The sequence below is a fragment of the Battus philenor genome, unplaced genomic scaffold, assembly GCF_028537555.1.
Source record: "Battus philenor isolate CCGP_79_NKW_IND1 unplaced genomic scaffold, ilBatPhil1.0.hap1 SCAF_28, whole genome shotgun sequence".
NCBI lineage: Eukaryota > Metazoa > Arthropoda > Insecta > Lepidoptera > Papilionidae > Battus > Battus philenor.
The window spans coordinates 9,090,951-9,108,478 of record NW_027181691.1 but is presented as its reverse complement, the minus strand read 5'-3'; the positions used below and the strand labels follow the sequence as shown (position 1 = coordinate 9,108,478).

The 17,528-nt window shown below is 35.8% G+C and overlaps 1 protein-coding gene across 5 annotated transcripts in view; it reads left to right on the top strand.

Moving 5' to 3' along the window:
• Positions 1–17,528, top strand: part of CkIalpha (Casein kinase Ialpha) — a 42,707-nt gene that overhangs the window by 10,665 nt on the left and 14,514 nt on the right. For all 5 annotated transcript variants that reach the window (XM_068769526.1, XM_068769525.1, XM_068769524.1 and 2 more), the window contains exons 2-5: positions 927–1,033; positions 12,751–12,872; positions 13,649–13,843; positions 15,401–15,500. In XM_068769526.1, coding sequence (XP_068625627.1) covers positions 927–1,033; positions 12,751–12,872; positions 13,649–13,843; positions 15,401–15,500 — 524 coding nt within the window. The remainder of the gene's footprint in view (positions 1–926; positions 1,034–12,750; positions 12,873–13,648; positions 13,844–15,400; positions 15,501–17,528) is intronic.

Sequence of the window (17,528 nt, the reverse complement as noted above, 5' to 3'; positions counted from 1 at the left end):
TATAAATATTTAGCCCTACCTGTAAATAAATTTGAATTTGGTATCATTACTATAAGTAAATTTATACTAAACTAACATAATTAATGCACTAAGAAGCATTTGGTAATATAAAAGGGATGTCGTAATTTATCTTTCTTCTCTTTTTAAAGATACATTAACTTGTCTATTGCAATCACTTTGGATCACTTTATCACTAGTATACATCATAAAAAGTCCAAAAAGCCTATTTTGATATAAAAATAAAACTGCCTAAAAATCCAATTTAAAATATTCTTGATTCAACATAAAATGGATTACATTTCATGTTAATGTTGAGTTGAGTCTACCACCGTTAAGACTATAAATGCCTCTGAAGACCACACAAAAGAAACTTAGCTATGTATATTTTTTAATAAGTATAAAATTAATTATATTTATTAAATATAGTAATAGTCTGAAATTGAACAAATTTGCAAGATGTGCTATATTCTTTTAAGTAAATAACAGTGCAACCCTTTCCAAAAAAACATTGACAATTTTTCTAGCTAGTAGTTACTTACTGAAAATTGTCTAGGATACTTTTGTAAAAGTATATGAAAAGTTTGCCTACAGACCATGAAGCACAGTGTGTCTGCCCGCCCATAAGGTGGAAAGATGATCTTGTTATGGTCATTAGAAGATGCTGGATGTAGACTGCTAACTGGTCTTATCAGGAAATCTGTGTAAGTTGTCTATATCCAGTGGACATCCTATGGCTGAAATAATGATGATACCATTGCCCATAGAAAGATTTTCTAACTTGATGCGGTATATAGTATTGGGTAGACATTATTTGTTTTTGCTTCTATCAAACATACTTTGATGAAAAATCAGTTACTAATTTCAAAATAAGATAATTTCATGACATGAATGTACAAGATGTCTAAAATTATATTTTATTGTTACAGGAGGTAGCAGTGAAGATTGAATCTATAAAGGCCAGACACCCACAGCTGCTTTATGAAAGCCGGGTGTATAAAATGCTCCAAGGGGGCATCGGCATACCTCATATAAGGTAACCTTTTTATTTTAAAACAAACTTTAACTTGAATATGAGAGGAATTAGCTGTTACATTTGCAGACATTGATGTCGTATAACTATTGATAGTTTGATTTTTATATCATATTTATCTGACAGTGAAAGTCCTAAGATATCTAACAATTGTCAGCTGAGTCTGCAGTTGGTGAATAGCCATTTATGCCCACCAACATACAAATTGTTAAAAATTATTTTTTTGTTTACCCTTTATTCTAGCAAAAAGTTTTTACTATTTCCAATCACATTTTTTAGTACTATAGTATCATTAAGTTATTTAACATTTCTGAAATAGATGGTTTGTATTATGTTGAATTTAAATAATTACTTTTTATTTAATACAATTACAATCTACATCAGGGTTTCGCAACGTGCCGCCCACGCCCCAAGGGTGGAATTTCATTGTTAAGTGGGGAAATTCCAAAGTAGACTACACGTGTTGTAAACTCTTTTGATTTAATATGAAAATTGTGTGGTAACATGGAGGGTGTAAGAATTTTAGAGATGCTATGTTGAGGCATGGTACAAAAAATGTTGGAAAATGTTGATCTACATCGATTGCGGAGTACAATTACATTAAATACTTTTTATATATTAATAAGCAATTACATTTGCTGATTCTGATGGACTTGTAGAAGTGTGCCTAAAGGATGGCTTGTAATAAAACTGACGAGAATAGCTCCGGAAAAGCTGTTGTTTGACAACACGATAACTACGGGTGAATCACTTACTTTTGTTATTAATATTGTATAACGTCAAATTAAAATAGTATATGTTGTTATTTACCGGGCGTGAATATTTTAACAATAACTGGCCACATACTTGCAAGCGCAGCTTAAGACATAACTCATTGGGTGGTCAGACGACCTTGCTAAGGCTTATTGAAAACCCAAAGGGAGACCAATGTCCAGCAGGTAGACTTACGGCACAGACTTGGGCCCGTGAAAGGGATGTCCAGGTTAATAATACAGGATCTTCATGCAACGTTTCGCTATGCCATGTTTACTTTTATCATCATTTGACGTAAGATATTAGGGGGACCGGAAAGTAATTTCGCTTTATTAAGTTAAATTCACACGACTACATTCTTAACAAACAACATGTTCACCTTCGTTATCAACAACCTTTTGCCATCTGGTATACAAATTTTTCAATGCTGTGGGTAAATCATTAGGTTTTTATGTGAAATATGCCGACATAAACAGCATTACTTTTAGGTCACCATAATACATATCATTAACCACTTTGTTATGATGCTTGCCTTGCCACGAACCAAACTAACAGCCGAACGTCGACAACCAAGAAATTTTAACTTGTCTTAGCAATTACAGTATATTTATATAATATCATTAGGTGAACGTAATGCGTCGTATCTCATAACACTCATCACAAATATGTTATAGAGCTGACAGCAAAAATAATACTCTCGTACATTCGAAAAATATTGAATTCTATTCCAGAATAAAACCAAAAAAAAAAAAATTCATTACCTATACTTCTGGCGGCCGGCCCGCCATCAGTTCATGATTTGTCCGAGTGGCCCCTTGTCTTAATAAGTCTGTGCAACCATGCTATAGAGCAAGAGTGGCTCAGTGGCAGCCGTCAACGGCGCGGCAATTTTTGATGATTTTCCATTTAGGCCGCGTGGGGCGTTCACGATCGACGCTTTAAAAATTAAAAAAGTCGTTTAAGACTTACGCTTTACACTTTCAATACTGTAAAGCTGTAATTAGTGGGGAAAAGCTATTACTTGTAATATGCATTACGTACGCGAATACGTGATGTGAAGTTATCTATATATGACCAACAATTCATTTGTTTAAGAATCCTTTGTTTTTCAATGATAACTTCAGATGGCCTGGACGGAAAGTGCAGCGGGGATCGAATACGCCCCACACGGCATGGAATGTGTTAAGCTAGTTATTTGACTAGCAACGAAGGTTTTCATAACAAAACAATGCATGAGTGTACCCTGTCTGACCTTCGACCTCCAGCCAAGGAGACGTTCAATAAAACATTACTAAATACTAAGACTGGACACGTATCACGCGACGCACTGGAAGATACCCGCAGTGCTAAATATACAAACTACTGTAATTATATGTTGGTACTGTCGTGCACATAATTGGCTTATGGTTAAAATTAATGCCTTACGATGTTTAAAATTAGACGCGGCTATTTTAGTACTGCACTACAATACTACGTGACTCTGATGTTAAATCAATCGTACCTTACATTCAATTCGCATTTTTTTATTATCGTTGCATTGTTTAGATGCGATAACTTTAATACAATTGTAACAATTTAATAGTATTAAAAATTATACAACTTGTAGTAGCTAAAAGGCAATTTAATTAAGGACATCTAACCAAGCGAAAGGAGAATATATCAGTCCTTACCTGTAACATCCGTCAAATTATTAAATCTGGTAGAAACACGGTATTTTTTTATTATAATTATAGCAGGAGTGCCCAAGCTCCTTGATAATTCGAGCCGTTATTCGAAATTTGAATATTTTCAAGCCGCAATTTAATAAGCATTTAAAACATGTCAAGGAATATTTTTTTTTATTTACAAAAACTTGTTTATTGAAATTATATTACAAAAGTACAAAATATGCGTATTGAAGTTAGATGTAGAGTACACGTATATGACAGCACTCCTAATAATACTTAAGATGCCAGATAATTAACTATGATCAGTGTTTGGATTTCGCTAATTTTATGGTGGAATAATAATTATTATTCACATTAGTAATTTGTTTAGATTTCCCAGGGGCTGACGTAGGTTATATACATTTAAATATTGAAATAATTCGACAGTCAATCGGAGCGAAAAATTATCGTTCAAAGAGCCCGCATGTGGCGCGCGATCCGCAGTTTGGTTACCCCTGCTATATAGTAACATCCCCTTATAACACGGTAGATTATTCCGTGTTACAGTGAAAAGGCATTTTTCGAGCATTCTTGTGTATTCTGTATAAATGGTTCAATTTTAATTTTACTCGTCAGAGGGTTCGTTTCTGTAGAGAGAAAGTTATGACTGAAAAATGTACGCATCATTAAAATCATAGTAAAAGCATTTTAAACAAAAATGTTCTACATGTGTAACCTTAATAAGAATAAACGCAACGCGTGCGCGTACGATATTGCTTACAGAATTATAATAATGTAACAGAGGTGTCATTGCCGTATATTTGATTATTTTAAATGTCCAATATGTCAGGAGAAAAATAAGTCTTATAGAATATTACGTGGTTGTGCGAGGAAGACATACATACGCAATGTATAGGATTTGCCCACCGATGTCATTCGCTGGAGAACAATGTCGGATTAACATATGGACGAATAATAGACCATAAGGTTTGTCTCTCGTGTTGAAGCTACATCCGATAGTTAATTAAATTAAAACTGCGAGAAAATTGCGTTTTATTTAACAATGTTACAAGAATCCCGATATCCTCGGTCTTTATTACTGAGTGATGGTCTAATCACAATGGTCCATCACATTCCCGAATTCTGGAAAAAAATAAAAAAAAAACAAAGGCAAACTATGTTTTTTTCTAATTTAGATTATTTTTAATTATACTGCATTCTATCAGAATTTGTTTAGTTCTGTTTGCAATACGCGATGAAATATCAAAATTTATTTATTTATTGAAAACTCGCATCATAGGAGCGGTTGTCGATACGTGACAAGAAAAACTGTTGATGAAATAATCGTATTCTTATTTTTAACTATACGAAACGAACCTTAAACATGATACCGTGAAATAAACAATGAACAATGATTTTGACCTTTTATTTATTAATAAAAGGCGAGATCTCCAAATGTTTTAATAAAACAAAGATTGCAAGGCAGGATAAGCCCCCTATTAGATGAAACGACGACATAGTTAAGGTAACAAAGTCGTTGGATGCGAGCAGTGCAAGACCGATCTTGAAGATCTTGGTGATCTTTGGGGAAGTCCTATGCCTTGCAGTAGGCGTCTATTGGCTGATAAGAAGAAGGATTTCAAATAAATTTATAAACCGTACAGACCGCATTGAAATAAATTTATCCAAAAAGTAAAGTTTTGAGTTAACCATGAACAGATAAAATAATTATTTACCCTCTGAGCCTATGATAGGAATCAACTTGTGTTATGAACACTAAATGTACTTCAGTTAGTGACGATAAAGGAGACTTACTTATTCCGCTGGCTCAGTGACCCAAAGTGGGTCTTGGCCTCCGAAGCGAGATACTTCCACTTTCCTCTATCTTGCGCCATCGTCTGCCATTTGCTGACATTCAATTCGCGCAAGTCTGCCTCAACGCGATCGATCCAGCGATACCTGGGTCTACCCACTGGTCTTCGACCCCTCGGTTTTTCCAGGTACGCAACCTTCAAAAGGAGACAGTTGAATAAAAATATGAAACGAATTTGAAGAAAAAAAAGTTTACAGTAATAAAAATAGTACGTGTGTTTTATGCATAGGAGTGTATGTGTAAACCGGAAAGTATCTTGAAAACGATCAATTAAAAAGAGGTCTGAGATGCCGAAGACTGGTGGGGCCAAGGATTTACCGAAACCTAGCAGAGCGGAGACAGGATTGCGTAGGTCACGTATAGGTCAAGGGAAATAGGACGCAATGTCACGGGAGAAGAAAAGCAGGACTACTGTAATAGCAATCCACTAGAGTCCAGTTAGCATTGTAAGAAAAATGAGAAGTTTTTACATTCTATGGATTACCGCAACGGTGTTTGAGTTGCATCACGTTTTTGTACTTTAAACAAAAACGTCGCACACAAAAATGTAACTAAATCGACAGATGCAGCTCGCCAACGGTTCAATGAACTCACCGCCGCCCAAATGTTACGTAGCGGTGTAGTTAAATGTAAAGTTTATTTTGTAAACCACACTCAGTTAACTCAAAAATCCGACAGAGACATGCGAATACATATATAATACATATATAAATAAAAATATCCAAATGTATTGTTAATCCTAAAGTCGAATAACGGTCCTAACAATTCGGCAAATTTAAATGAAATATAGCTAGAAAACTAGTAGAAATGTCACTTCACAGTAAATTATAACATTTGATGTCAATCAAAACTAACTTAAGGCGTGTTAGGATGTAATGAAACAATATATCTCATGTACCCAATATATTTAATCTTACAGAGTAAGGAATTAAAAATAATATATTGTTGTTAGCACACGTTTATTATGATATTTAATAAATAAATAAAGCTAGGATATACCCAGACGAACGGAAGTAACCCACGTAGGCCAGCGGACTGATAAGTATAAGTGACATTGGGCAGGCCGCATTCAGAACTAGCGGCCTCTGGGTTCGTAAGCTTCTGGAGCGGTCACTACAGACCGGCGAGAGCAGCATGAAAGTGTCATTCACAAGCTGGACAGATGACCTTGTTGATGTCATCGGAAGACGTTTAGTGCTTGGATAAGTGAGCCTATACAACATGGAATAAGTAATACTGGAACTGGAAGACTTTTTTGTTTGGGCGAGAAATCTTCCGCACGTTCAAGATGCCTCGCCTCTGGGGGGGGGGGACAGGGGGTATGTGGGATTACTACCCACTAAAATCCCCCCGGTGATCTCTGGAGGACTGTCACGAAGCGCGTTCCTGCGCTGACAGCGTCGTCTCCGAGCGGGATCTGTCTTTTGCCGATCCCATTCGGCCGCCTCCTTCTGGACCATTACGGTCTCACAGAAGGATGCCACGGCCCTCCACGCCGAAGATCCGCACAGCATCGCCGACACGATTGCTGGCTAGGAAAGGTCCTGTCTGCCAGGATCCGCCGCTCCGACTGCCACGCCGGGCAGTTCGCAAGCGTGTGCGAGGCGAAATTCTGCGCGGCCCCACCGCAGTGGAAGCATTTCGCCGTTGCTTCGCGTCCAATCCTACAAAGGTAATCACCGAAGCAACCTTGCCCGGTGATCACCTGCGTAAGTCTGAAGGGGAACTGGAAGACTATGCCAAGTCTGATTGTGTCAGTTGAACTTATCATTTCAGTAGTAAGACGTCAACTGTTGAGGTTAGGCTCCGTCGGAGAACCCTGGTCGCGGAGACGCTTCTCACCGGTTTCATTAAAAATATATGTCGGAAGCATATGTCCCAGCAGTGCACACACACGTCTTAGGGCTGAATTGATGACGTTTAATTGAATCAAAATTGGTGAAGATTATTATGTATTTATTTTTATATTTAATTGCGACGAAGTTATGATTTATCATAGCATTAAAGGTGATTGAAAGCCGGTGACAAAAAGAAATTTTACGCAATAACATGTTCATTAATAAAAGTATCATTAGTTAAAGTTAGTTTAAACGGGCTTTTTTTTGTCTTAAATATAAGTAATAATTAGGAACCAGAAGACTGCGACAAGTCTGATAGTGTCAAATGAGCAGTGAAACCTGTCGGAACGGCTGCTGTTAAACTTATTTAATGCGAAACAAACTGTAAGTTTCCTTGAATATCAAGTGTGGGTTCTGGCGGCAGCGCTATGCAAATGCACGAGGTCGACCTCGGTCGCGTCGGCGGCGGCGTGTATCGCTGTTTCAGGTTCGAGCGCAGTCAATTTTAATTCGGGTTTCATTGACGAAATCATTTTTATTCTCTCCAATGAACCTTGCTTTGTTACTCTGAACATTGTTATTTTAGTTTTTATAATAATAATCCGCTGCACTACGTTAAACTTTTGCAATATATTCTCAATACCAAAGTGATTATTTATACGGTTTATAATTATTAGACATGGTGCAACTGTCGTACATGGATTAGAAGAAATAAAACTATTTTCCAATTAAAATTATTATTTCGCTTTTATGCTAACAAGTTAATACTAAACCCCCCCATAAAGTTTAAGCCCAAAGTGAGTCCTTCGTGCATTTGTGAGCCAGCGCTGGACTGGACTGGACCGTGGTGCACGCAATTTCTTGCTGTCACGTATATGTAAGGCTTTAAGTGGCTTGAGAAGTGGAAATGGGTCGGAGCATCGCTTTCCTTTTGGACGAGGAAAAGAGCTGCCACACCTTGCGGTTTTATTGCAGGGTGGTGGGTGACATGTTTATGCTGAATGATAAAAATTGCGAGGGAAGGTGAAAGTAGGAGGGTGTATATCCCCGTCCCGAAAATAACCCATCTTATTATAGAAAAAGTAATTAAAAAATCCCTGTAACGCGTTTTGTATAAATGGTTAAAGTTCGATTTTCTCATTTAAATGTAGATGTAATTAATACGCACTAAGTATAACTGAATTGCAACTATCAGATCTGCGCAGTGTTCCGGTTCCGGTATCGCTTGTAACTATGGATTCGCCTAAGCTAACTTATCTAACTTAATGATGCTTTAACTAATGATGATGTAAGCTATCATTAGATTATGTTGGTGATCTCGCCCGGCAGACAATTTAAATCAGCTTGGCGGGAATGACTTATAATATTTTCAACCTTGGGTCATTTACAGTCACCACTTGTGTGTACGTTATGTAAAGAATCTCGTTAAAGTGTGTTTTAATTTAGACAAGCACCCACAACAAACGGACATTTTTTTAAGTTGTCAATTATTTTTTGTTTTACCTCGGGGCAATTTCAAATTTAAAATATCTTTATTCAAGTTGGCATTTATTTTCACTTTATAAGTAGTAAGCTACCACCGACTCGTAACGCCGATCAGAAGATCCGGCCAGAATCTATTGTTTCTGAAGATATTATGCTGTTAGCCCTAAAGCTTTTACAGCTTCATCAGTACTACGTACGGAGCGGAACGGTCCGTGAACTAGATCCGGCCAGAAACTCAACAGTTGCTTTTATATATTATATTTAACATCAATCATGTAGATGAGTCAACAAAGCAAGTTTCACACATTTCCTTCGATTAAAAAAACTCTTCAATGTTGTAATGAGATTTTTTTAATTATATACTTTTTTACCAAAGAAAATTAAGGTCTAAGATATCTCGTGGAATTTTATTATATATGTGCACACTTTACTCATTAAACATTTGGTTGGGCACATGAACAATTTTGTGAAGCAAGCGATTACCAATTTCTTTAAAAAAATATCTTTCAAGAAAACTTTTTGTTTGAAGATCAAATAGCGTAATTTTGTCGGCACAGGCTTTATAATAAAATATCGTATTATTTACTATCACGTAATACTATGTGTAGTCTATAATTTTTTGTCAATTTCATTTTGTCTTCACAAAACAAATGCAGCTCAGTTGTTCGACAATTTTTGTGTAATTAGGATACAATTGATGCCTTGCTAGTTTACTTGCTAACCCTATACACAGCTCGGAGTCTATCGTCAGAGCGTCTAAACCAGAGTTTTGGCAACCGATGTGCCGTAGGTCGAACACAAGTGTGCAGCGGTAAATATTAGTAAATTGTATTTTTACAATTTTTCAGTATACATTTATTATATTTGAGATACATATAGACATATATATTTGAGATACATACTAGAGCGTCTCCAAAATGTATGTATTAGATTTATTTTCGGTTTACGTAAGTACGATCATATTTCCCAGTTCCGATCGCAACTCAAGTGGCTTCCAATTCGTCACCGCAGGAACTCTCATGTTCTTTCTACTCTCTATAACATCCTATACTATCCCTCTGCTCCTTATCTCCGTAACCTCTTCCACTTCTCCCGGGCCCAGGACAAACCTTGTCGTTCGAACGTAAGGACGTCACTGGCCATCCCCACCCATCACTCTGATTTCTTTTCCTATTCCTTCACTGTCCATGCCGCAAGATTATGGAACGCTCTCCCCTACGAAGTACGTGATTGTCCATCATTACCTGTATTTAAAAAGCGAGTCAAAGAGCACTATTTATCGCTAGTTGTCTAGTATATGTAATATTTTTAGTTATATATGTTATATATGTATTTATGCTTATATTATGTATATATATTGTTTATTATGCCTATTTATGTAAGTATATAATATGTAAGTATACATTTATGTTCATGTTAAGTATGTAATTATGGTCAAAAGTCGTATCTATTGTAAATATTTCAATTTAATTATTGTGCACGTTGTGTCTGCTTTACTTTTTAAGAATCTCCTTCCGTAGGCCTACTGGAAGAAATTTCTGGTTAGAAATAAGTAGTGCCTGTTGTGTCAGTTATATTTGTATTGTTACTTTAGTGTTTTTATTGTGTACAATAAACTGTTAAATAAATAAATACATTGGCACAGCGCGGTTCCTCGTCTCTTCAATTCAGCCTTCGGTGTGCCGCGAAATTCTTGGAAAGATTTTATTGCGCCGTAGATGAAAAAAGGTTGCGGAGCACTGGTCTAAACGAGCGCGTGGACAGCCGACGTAATCGTGGCAGACGATTTTTAGATGAGCAATACACTGGGAAGTTCGTTATGCGACACCACTTTCCGTTCGTAGGCTATTAAAGAGAGAGTGAAGCAATTACAGAGAATTGACATGATTTTTTTGTTAAGCTTGGAAAATATAAGATTATGAAATAATCAATAAAAGTATTTTTGTATTGTTTGTTCATTCCTTAATACAGTTTTTGAAGTCTACCCATGCTTGTCCTATGTATATTTAATCTGACCGTAAATACATTCACAATTAAAAATAAACAAAATATTACTTTTGAATTTAGAATCGATCGTTTTAATATGCTTTTTCATTGTCTTTTCGCGCCAGTATAATATAATATCTAGCCATCCACATAGTGTTTGTACGAAAAAGGCGATCAAAGCAGAGTAAGGAAAAGAATTCGAAGAAATCCTGTCCGAAAACAAACGATTATATCTGTCGGGTGATGAAGATAGCACCTAGAACCATTTTCCTTACTTTAAAAAATGCCCTAGGACTTGCTGCCTATAAGAGTCACTGATCATTTCTTAACTGATCGTATAAAAAAGAATTGAGTGGTAAAGTCAAAATAACTAATTAAGCGGTACGGAATGAAAAAAATACAATTGTCCAATATTAAACAAACAAAATGGCGGTATTTACGCTGAAAACTCTATAGAAACTTCCCAATTGATCAACAGAGTACAACGTGGGCGTTATTTGACTCTTGTGATGGCTTGGTGGGGTGTTAGTTATGAAATTGTGCCAGAGCTAAGTCTTTGTGAAATAGGTATGAAAACATTGGCACAAGTATATCAAGATACTATTCTTGATAAGATAATTAAGCCTTCTTAACAACACTATGTTTCAATATCACAAAGAATGATTCTCTTAGAGGTGTCCTGGTAATAAAGCTCGATCCGCACAATCTTGGTTAGAAACGAACGTTCCGGACTTCAGAGCTGAAGACTGACCGTCATCTAGTCCTGATATTAATCCACTGGATTATGACTTCTGGTCAGTTTTAGAGAGTAAAGCTTGCTTTAAACGCTACAATAATTTTGAGTCCCTATCTATCTATAAGATTAGCAGTAATGAATTTTCCTATAGAGAGTGGCTGCTCAACAAAATTTATTAATTTTTAAGCGTTTTATATTAATGTATTAAACAATCATACTGCAATAGTAACAAGCGTCACTTACAATAAAGATTATTGTTTTTTTTTGTGACAATATTTATAGCAACCTAAATACATAAGATTTACAGTAAAAACTCTTTATTCGCGGTGTGTATCTTTTATGAATATGCCGTGAAAACTGACACCGTGATTACCGACTGGTAATTTACATGTATTATAAGGAAATATATGTAAAGAAACAATATAATTGGAGTTTTTGAACATTTTGATTAATTATATCAGGACTTAAACAATGGTTTGAAGAATTTTGTAATTTTTTCTTGCTCGGCAGTTTTTAAAAGCTCTCTCAAATCATATTGACAGCAGCAGTCGCATTAGCAGTTTGCCTCTTAAAAATAAGACTGCGTTGCATAGATAGATAGTTCATAAAGGTCATTTGCCATTCATAAACCTTCTAATATTTTTCAAATTAAATGTCACGTTTCCATTACTTGTTGAAGCCTCTTCAATGGTCTTTGAATTTATCATTTTAACATAACTTTTTTTATTAGTCCATTTGACGGTATTTACAAAGAATAAAGGATTGTATATCACCTATTGGCATCCTTTAATTATTATGTATGTACCAGATCCGCGAATATAGAAATTTATGGCCGCAAGTATAGGAATTAGGACGCATTTTTTTACACCTGCAAATAGTGAAAACGCGAATGAAGGAAGCGCGAATAAAAACCAGTTACTGTGTAAGGGGTATATTTTTACGACGACCGTTGTTTTACTTAACGCTTATATGTCGTCTGTGGCTACACGAGATCCTACTTACTAATATTAATTTTTAATTTTAGTTGATAAACGAAGTCGTTTATATTCCAATCTAATAAAAATATTTATATAGCACACAAAAAACGCATAAATATTACAAAATGATGTTTTATGGGTATATGACATAAAAAACACAAAATTGTTGGTCCGTTTGCTAAAAATTAAATGTACTATTTAAATTCATATCACACCATCAGTAGTGAGTTGTACCAAAAAACCCGCATCCCGTTATTACTGTTCGTGAATAGGAATACTTAAAATATCCAATAAATCGATATTTAATGCTTATTTTAAATACTGGCGGTATTATACGCCTAAAACTTATTTCTTATCATAAATCTGATTCTTATAGATGTAATTTTTAACTTTTATTTTGTAACGTAATTGTCTCCGTTGTTGCAGATGGTACGGCTACGAGAAGGACCACAACATCCTAGTGATGGACCTGCTGGGCCCTTCCCTCGAGGACCTCTTCAACTTCTGTTCGAGACAGTTCACCATTAAAACTGTTCTCATGTTAGCCGGTGAGAATTCATAAGATTTAAACTTTTAAAATATAAACCTCTGTGTAGTATTGTTTTATATTTATCGTGGTCTATTACCATCAGATGAATATCCTACTAAACTCTTCATTTAAAAATATTCAAAAAGGAAAAAATAAACAGAGCAAGAGGTGGTTAGCTAAAAGACAGGATCTTACGATTGTAGTCACTTGATCGATTTCAAGCAAAGGAAAGTGTTTTTGTGAAATTTTTTTTTGAACATCGTGTGAAACAAAAAGTGAATAGTATGTGAAATAAATACACATCGTGCTAATAACGTTCGAAAAGTCATTGATACATCTAACTTTGAAATATGTATTAATAGACTAACGCCAGGTTCGGGACGTTGATTCTGTCGACAAGAACTCTACAAGAAACTAGATAGTTAACTTTTAACGCTAATAATAATAAACAATTCGTTTTATAAATCGACCCTTTTCCTCGCGAAATTTAGCGTGATGTTAAACCCAAGCATATTTCCTATTCAATCTTTAACACAATAATATGCTCTTTTGATCAATCTTTCCTTGACATAAGCTTTAAACTTTTTCGCGGACGTGGAGATGTAATTTAGAGGTTTGGTGGTTTTTTTAAAATGATGTTAGGTTGAAATTCGGCAGCGGATGGCATTGAACTTTGGGTTTATTGTAGAACCATTTTTCGCAATTTAACTGTCAGCCACTAAACCTTGCCCATGTCATAGTGGGACGGTGCACCGTAAAGAGCGCAACTTACGTGTGTTTCCACGCGTGTAACAGATCAGATGCTGGGCCGCGTGGAGTTCATCCACTGCAAGTGCTTTATCCACCGCGACATAAAGCCAGACAACTTCCTGATGGGCATCGGCCGCCACTGCAACAAGCTCTACATGATCGACTTCGGCCTCGCCAAGAAGTTCCGTGACCTGCGCTCGCGGGCGCACATAGGATACCGCGAGGATAAGAATTTGACTGGTGAGTTTAAACCCACGTGTATCTTATTGTACGCCTTCCATTAGGTATACTGATATAGTTAAAATAGCGGCAAGTTCATCATTCTTCATTGTGCCGATGATTGTAGGAGCGTAGGCCGCACTTGATGATGATGTCCGTCTTATAAGTTTATTTGCGATGAGAAAATTGCTCTTCAAATCATATTAAAGAGAGAATCTCGAAATATAAACAAATGTCCACGCATACTGACGTCGATTATTTAAACAAAAGATTTTATCACATCAAACAATGAAACAAAAAATGCCGCTTAAAACAGTAGCCTACAGCCAGCAGTACGTCTTATTTGTTTGGAGTTGTTGACGCCCACTAAAATCATCTGTCCCTTTCACTTGCCAAAATGAAGCGGTTGAAAGAGTGTTATACAGCAAAAGCTCTTTATTCGCGGGACACCGTGGTTACGGAATGCTCATTAACATGGGATTATAGGGGATACGTTCCTAGGTGACGAAATAAAAAAAAATTATGTTAAGGCTTACGGTTGACTACGGTTTGAAGAATTTCGTGATTTACTTTTGCTCGGCAGTTTTTTAAAGCCCCTTCAATTCGGACTGATACGCAGTAGTCGTATTAGTAAGTTGCCTCATAAAAATGACTTCGTTCCATAGACGGATCAATGTTCATAAAGAAATCGCTAAGCTCATTGGCAATTTTTAAACGTTCACTAATATTTTTCAAATGAAATGTCACGTTTCCAGTGCTTGTTGAAGCCTTTTCTTCAACGGGCTGTGAATTTAACATTTTCCCCAAGTCGGACTTAGTCAAATCTACATCTTGCGATTCAAGCAGTCCCTGAATGTCTTGTTTCTATCTGTTTGAACCCATTTCGCCCTATTATATTCGCGATTTCGACTGTTTGCAGTCAAAGTTTGAACTTGCACAGATTCTTCGTTATTTTCCGCAGTCAGAGCAGGCCACAGTTTTTTCCGACATGACCTTCAATGTGTGGTTTCAGTTCTTCTAATGATTATTTGTTTACGTTGCATTTTGCTACGTCAAATTTGTTCCAAAATACTTTATTTATTGAGTAATAAGGCTGATTTCATTCACATTGTTTACATTCTCAAATACACCGATCACGGCGAAGATAGCGTATGTCAAAGTCTTCGGTGATATTATTTAACAACATATTTTAGAGAAAGACGTAATAAAATGTTTCATTTTTTATTAGTCTTTTTGAAGGTCTTTACAAAGGATATTGGGTTGGTTACCTATTATTACGTATGTGCTTTTTAGATCCGCGAATAAAGAAATTTTCGGCCGCGAATATAAAATAGTGTTCGCATTTTTTAAATCCGCGAATAGTTAAAACGTCAATGAAGGAAGCGCGAATAAAGAGCTTTTATAGTTAATAACTTTGACAAAAATATAGTACAAACGTCACGATCTGATAATGATGTGCATGTTAGGTATTGTCTTAGCCATACAAAATGATTGGTTATAGGTGTAAAAGATTTACAACTTTACGTATTTCTATCAGCCTGTATAGGCGGTGCAGTGTATGTAAGCACTATTGCACAGGTACGGCGCGGTACGCGTCCATCAACGCGCACCTGGGCATCGAGCAGTCGCGGCGCGACGACATGGAGTCGCTGGGCTACGTGCTCATGTACTTCAACAGGTCAGTGCAGCGCATTTTTATGTCATTGACGAATGCCGTGAAAAGTACGTGTTTATTGTCCCTTAAAAACACATCCCTTGTGGAAACGATCTAACAATATTTAATTGGATTCTGAGTGGGCAGGTCGCAAAAGACGTGTGGCTTAATTCTTTGCAGTTATTAACCTTGGAAACCCCAACTCTGTACATTGTTATTATAAATGACTTCAAACCACGTTATATCATACAAGCACCTATTAGTATTTAAATAATAAAAAAAACGTATTTCAGCCGTAGAATGTCCACAGCTAGACACAAACTCTTCGGACAGATTTTCGTTGAGACCTTATCAAAATTGTGTGTCCACTTTATGACAATGACCCTTATATCTTGACCATTAGTGACTTCGTGTGGCTAGTAGAATATATAATTTTATTAATTGTAATTTTAAAGTGAATTTAATTGTTAAAAAAGACTTCTGTCACTATAAGCATTAAAGGGCGATCTGGTAGCTTTAAAAATCTATTATGTGCATTAGATTTATTTTTAAAAAGTTAAGATAGTTTTATGCATTACGTAATAGTAATACTTTCTTCTGGAAATTTTGAATATGTGGATAAAATAAAAAAAATAAACAAATATACGTCTGAGAGTAAAAGAAGTGTACCTATAGTTACTAAAAAACACCAATTATAGATACAATCATTTTCGATAAATTTCAGTATGCTTAGTCTAATTCGGTAATGTTCATTTTTAGTTTAAAAAAATATTAATAATAATGTAATAAATAACAAAAAGAATATTAAAAAAAACCGTTTAACTATTTAGGAAAGTTTTCACTGTCGATGCTGGTCAGTCATACGGTGCATAACCTTGTATGGACAGAACAGTTGAAGGCTTTTCCTTAATTATGTTCAGTGCAGCAGTTTTGTAATAAACCGGGGTAAAATTTTTTACGAACGACACGCAAAAGTGAATAGTTAGGAATTCATTGTATATCAGTGCTTAGAATCAAATTCAAAATGTTTTATTGAAATAGCCTTTTCAACGATTTTTAAAACATTATAAGTAGGAAGCTACTACCGGCTCCGAATGCTGATATGCCGTGAAGAGCCGACCAGAAACTCGACATTTGCTCTATTTAAGTGAAAATTAACAATGTTTGATGTATAAATTGTAACAACAACCATGTTAATAAGTCTACTAACAAAGATGTAAGAAATTTTGTGGAACTTTATTATTATATATGCCTACATTCGTGAAGGATTTGTTAACTGACGGCAGTGCGGTCCCGCACATAGCACAAATGATAGTCGTCCGCGTCGGGGATACCGTTCGTTACCGGTTTCGTGTCGCGGCGTGTTCGATTGACGTTCAACAGGTCGTAACAGGTTGCAACAAGTTGGTAGGTTCATACTTTCTTTGGTATTTTGAAATTATTATTTATATTTTTTTATAGCAATATCCTAGTTAACGGTTTGTCAATGCTTCATATGTATACAGATTTACTTTATGGGTCTTTAATAAATACACTTAAAAAAGTTTTAAGTTAAACGGTTTTTTGATACCCATATTGTGGTGGTTGTGGAAAAATATGTACCTAGTCCGCCATATTGGAACGGCGTCCATCTTGAATTTTGACATAATCATCGTGTTTTACTAGTGTAGCCCTTTCATTTGATACCCATATTGAGGGGGTTAAAGAAAAAATATGTAATCCGCCATTTTGTATCGGCGGCCATCTTAGATTGATAATGTAATTGATTTTATTATATTGTATTGTCATCTAAATTAAATGTGGTGTACCAAATTTCAGATCAATCTGACAACGGGAAGGTGCTTAAATTTCAATTTCTAATTTTGACCCAAATAAATAAACAAATAAATTCCATACGAGTCGAACTAAATAAAACCTTTAAAAAGCCGTCTAGGTGCCTTCCGCTGTGGCTTATTTTATTGGTCGTTTGAAGTTCGTAGGGATCGGAAAACAGTTTACAACAATCGATGTGGCCTAGTATCGTTAGTTACATGCTTATTCAGAATTATTTCT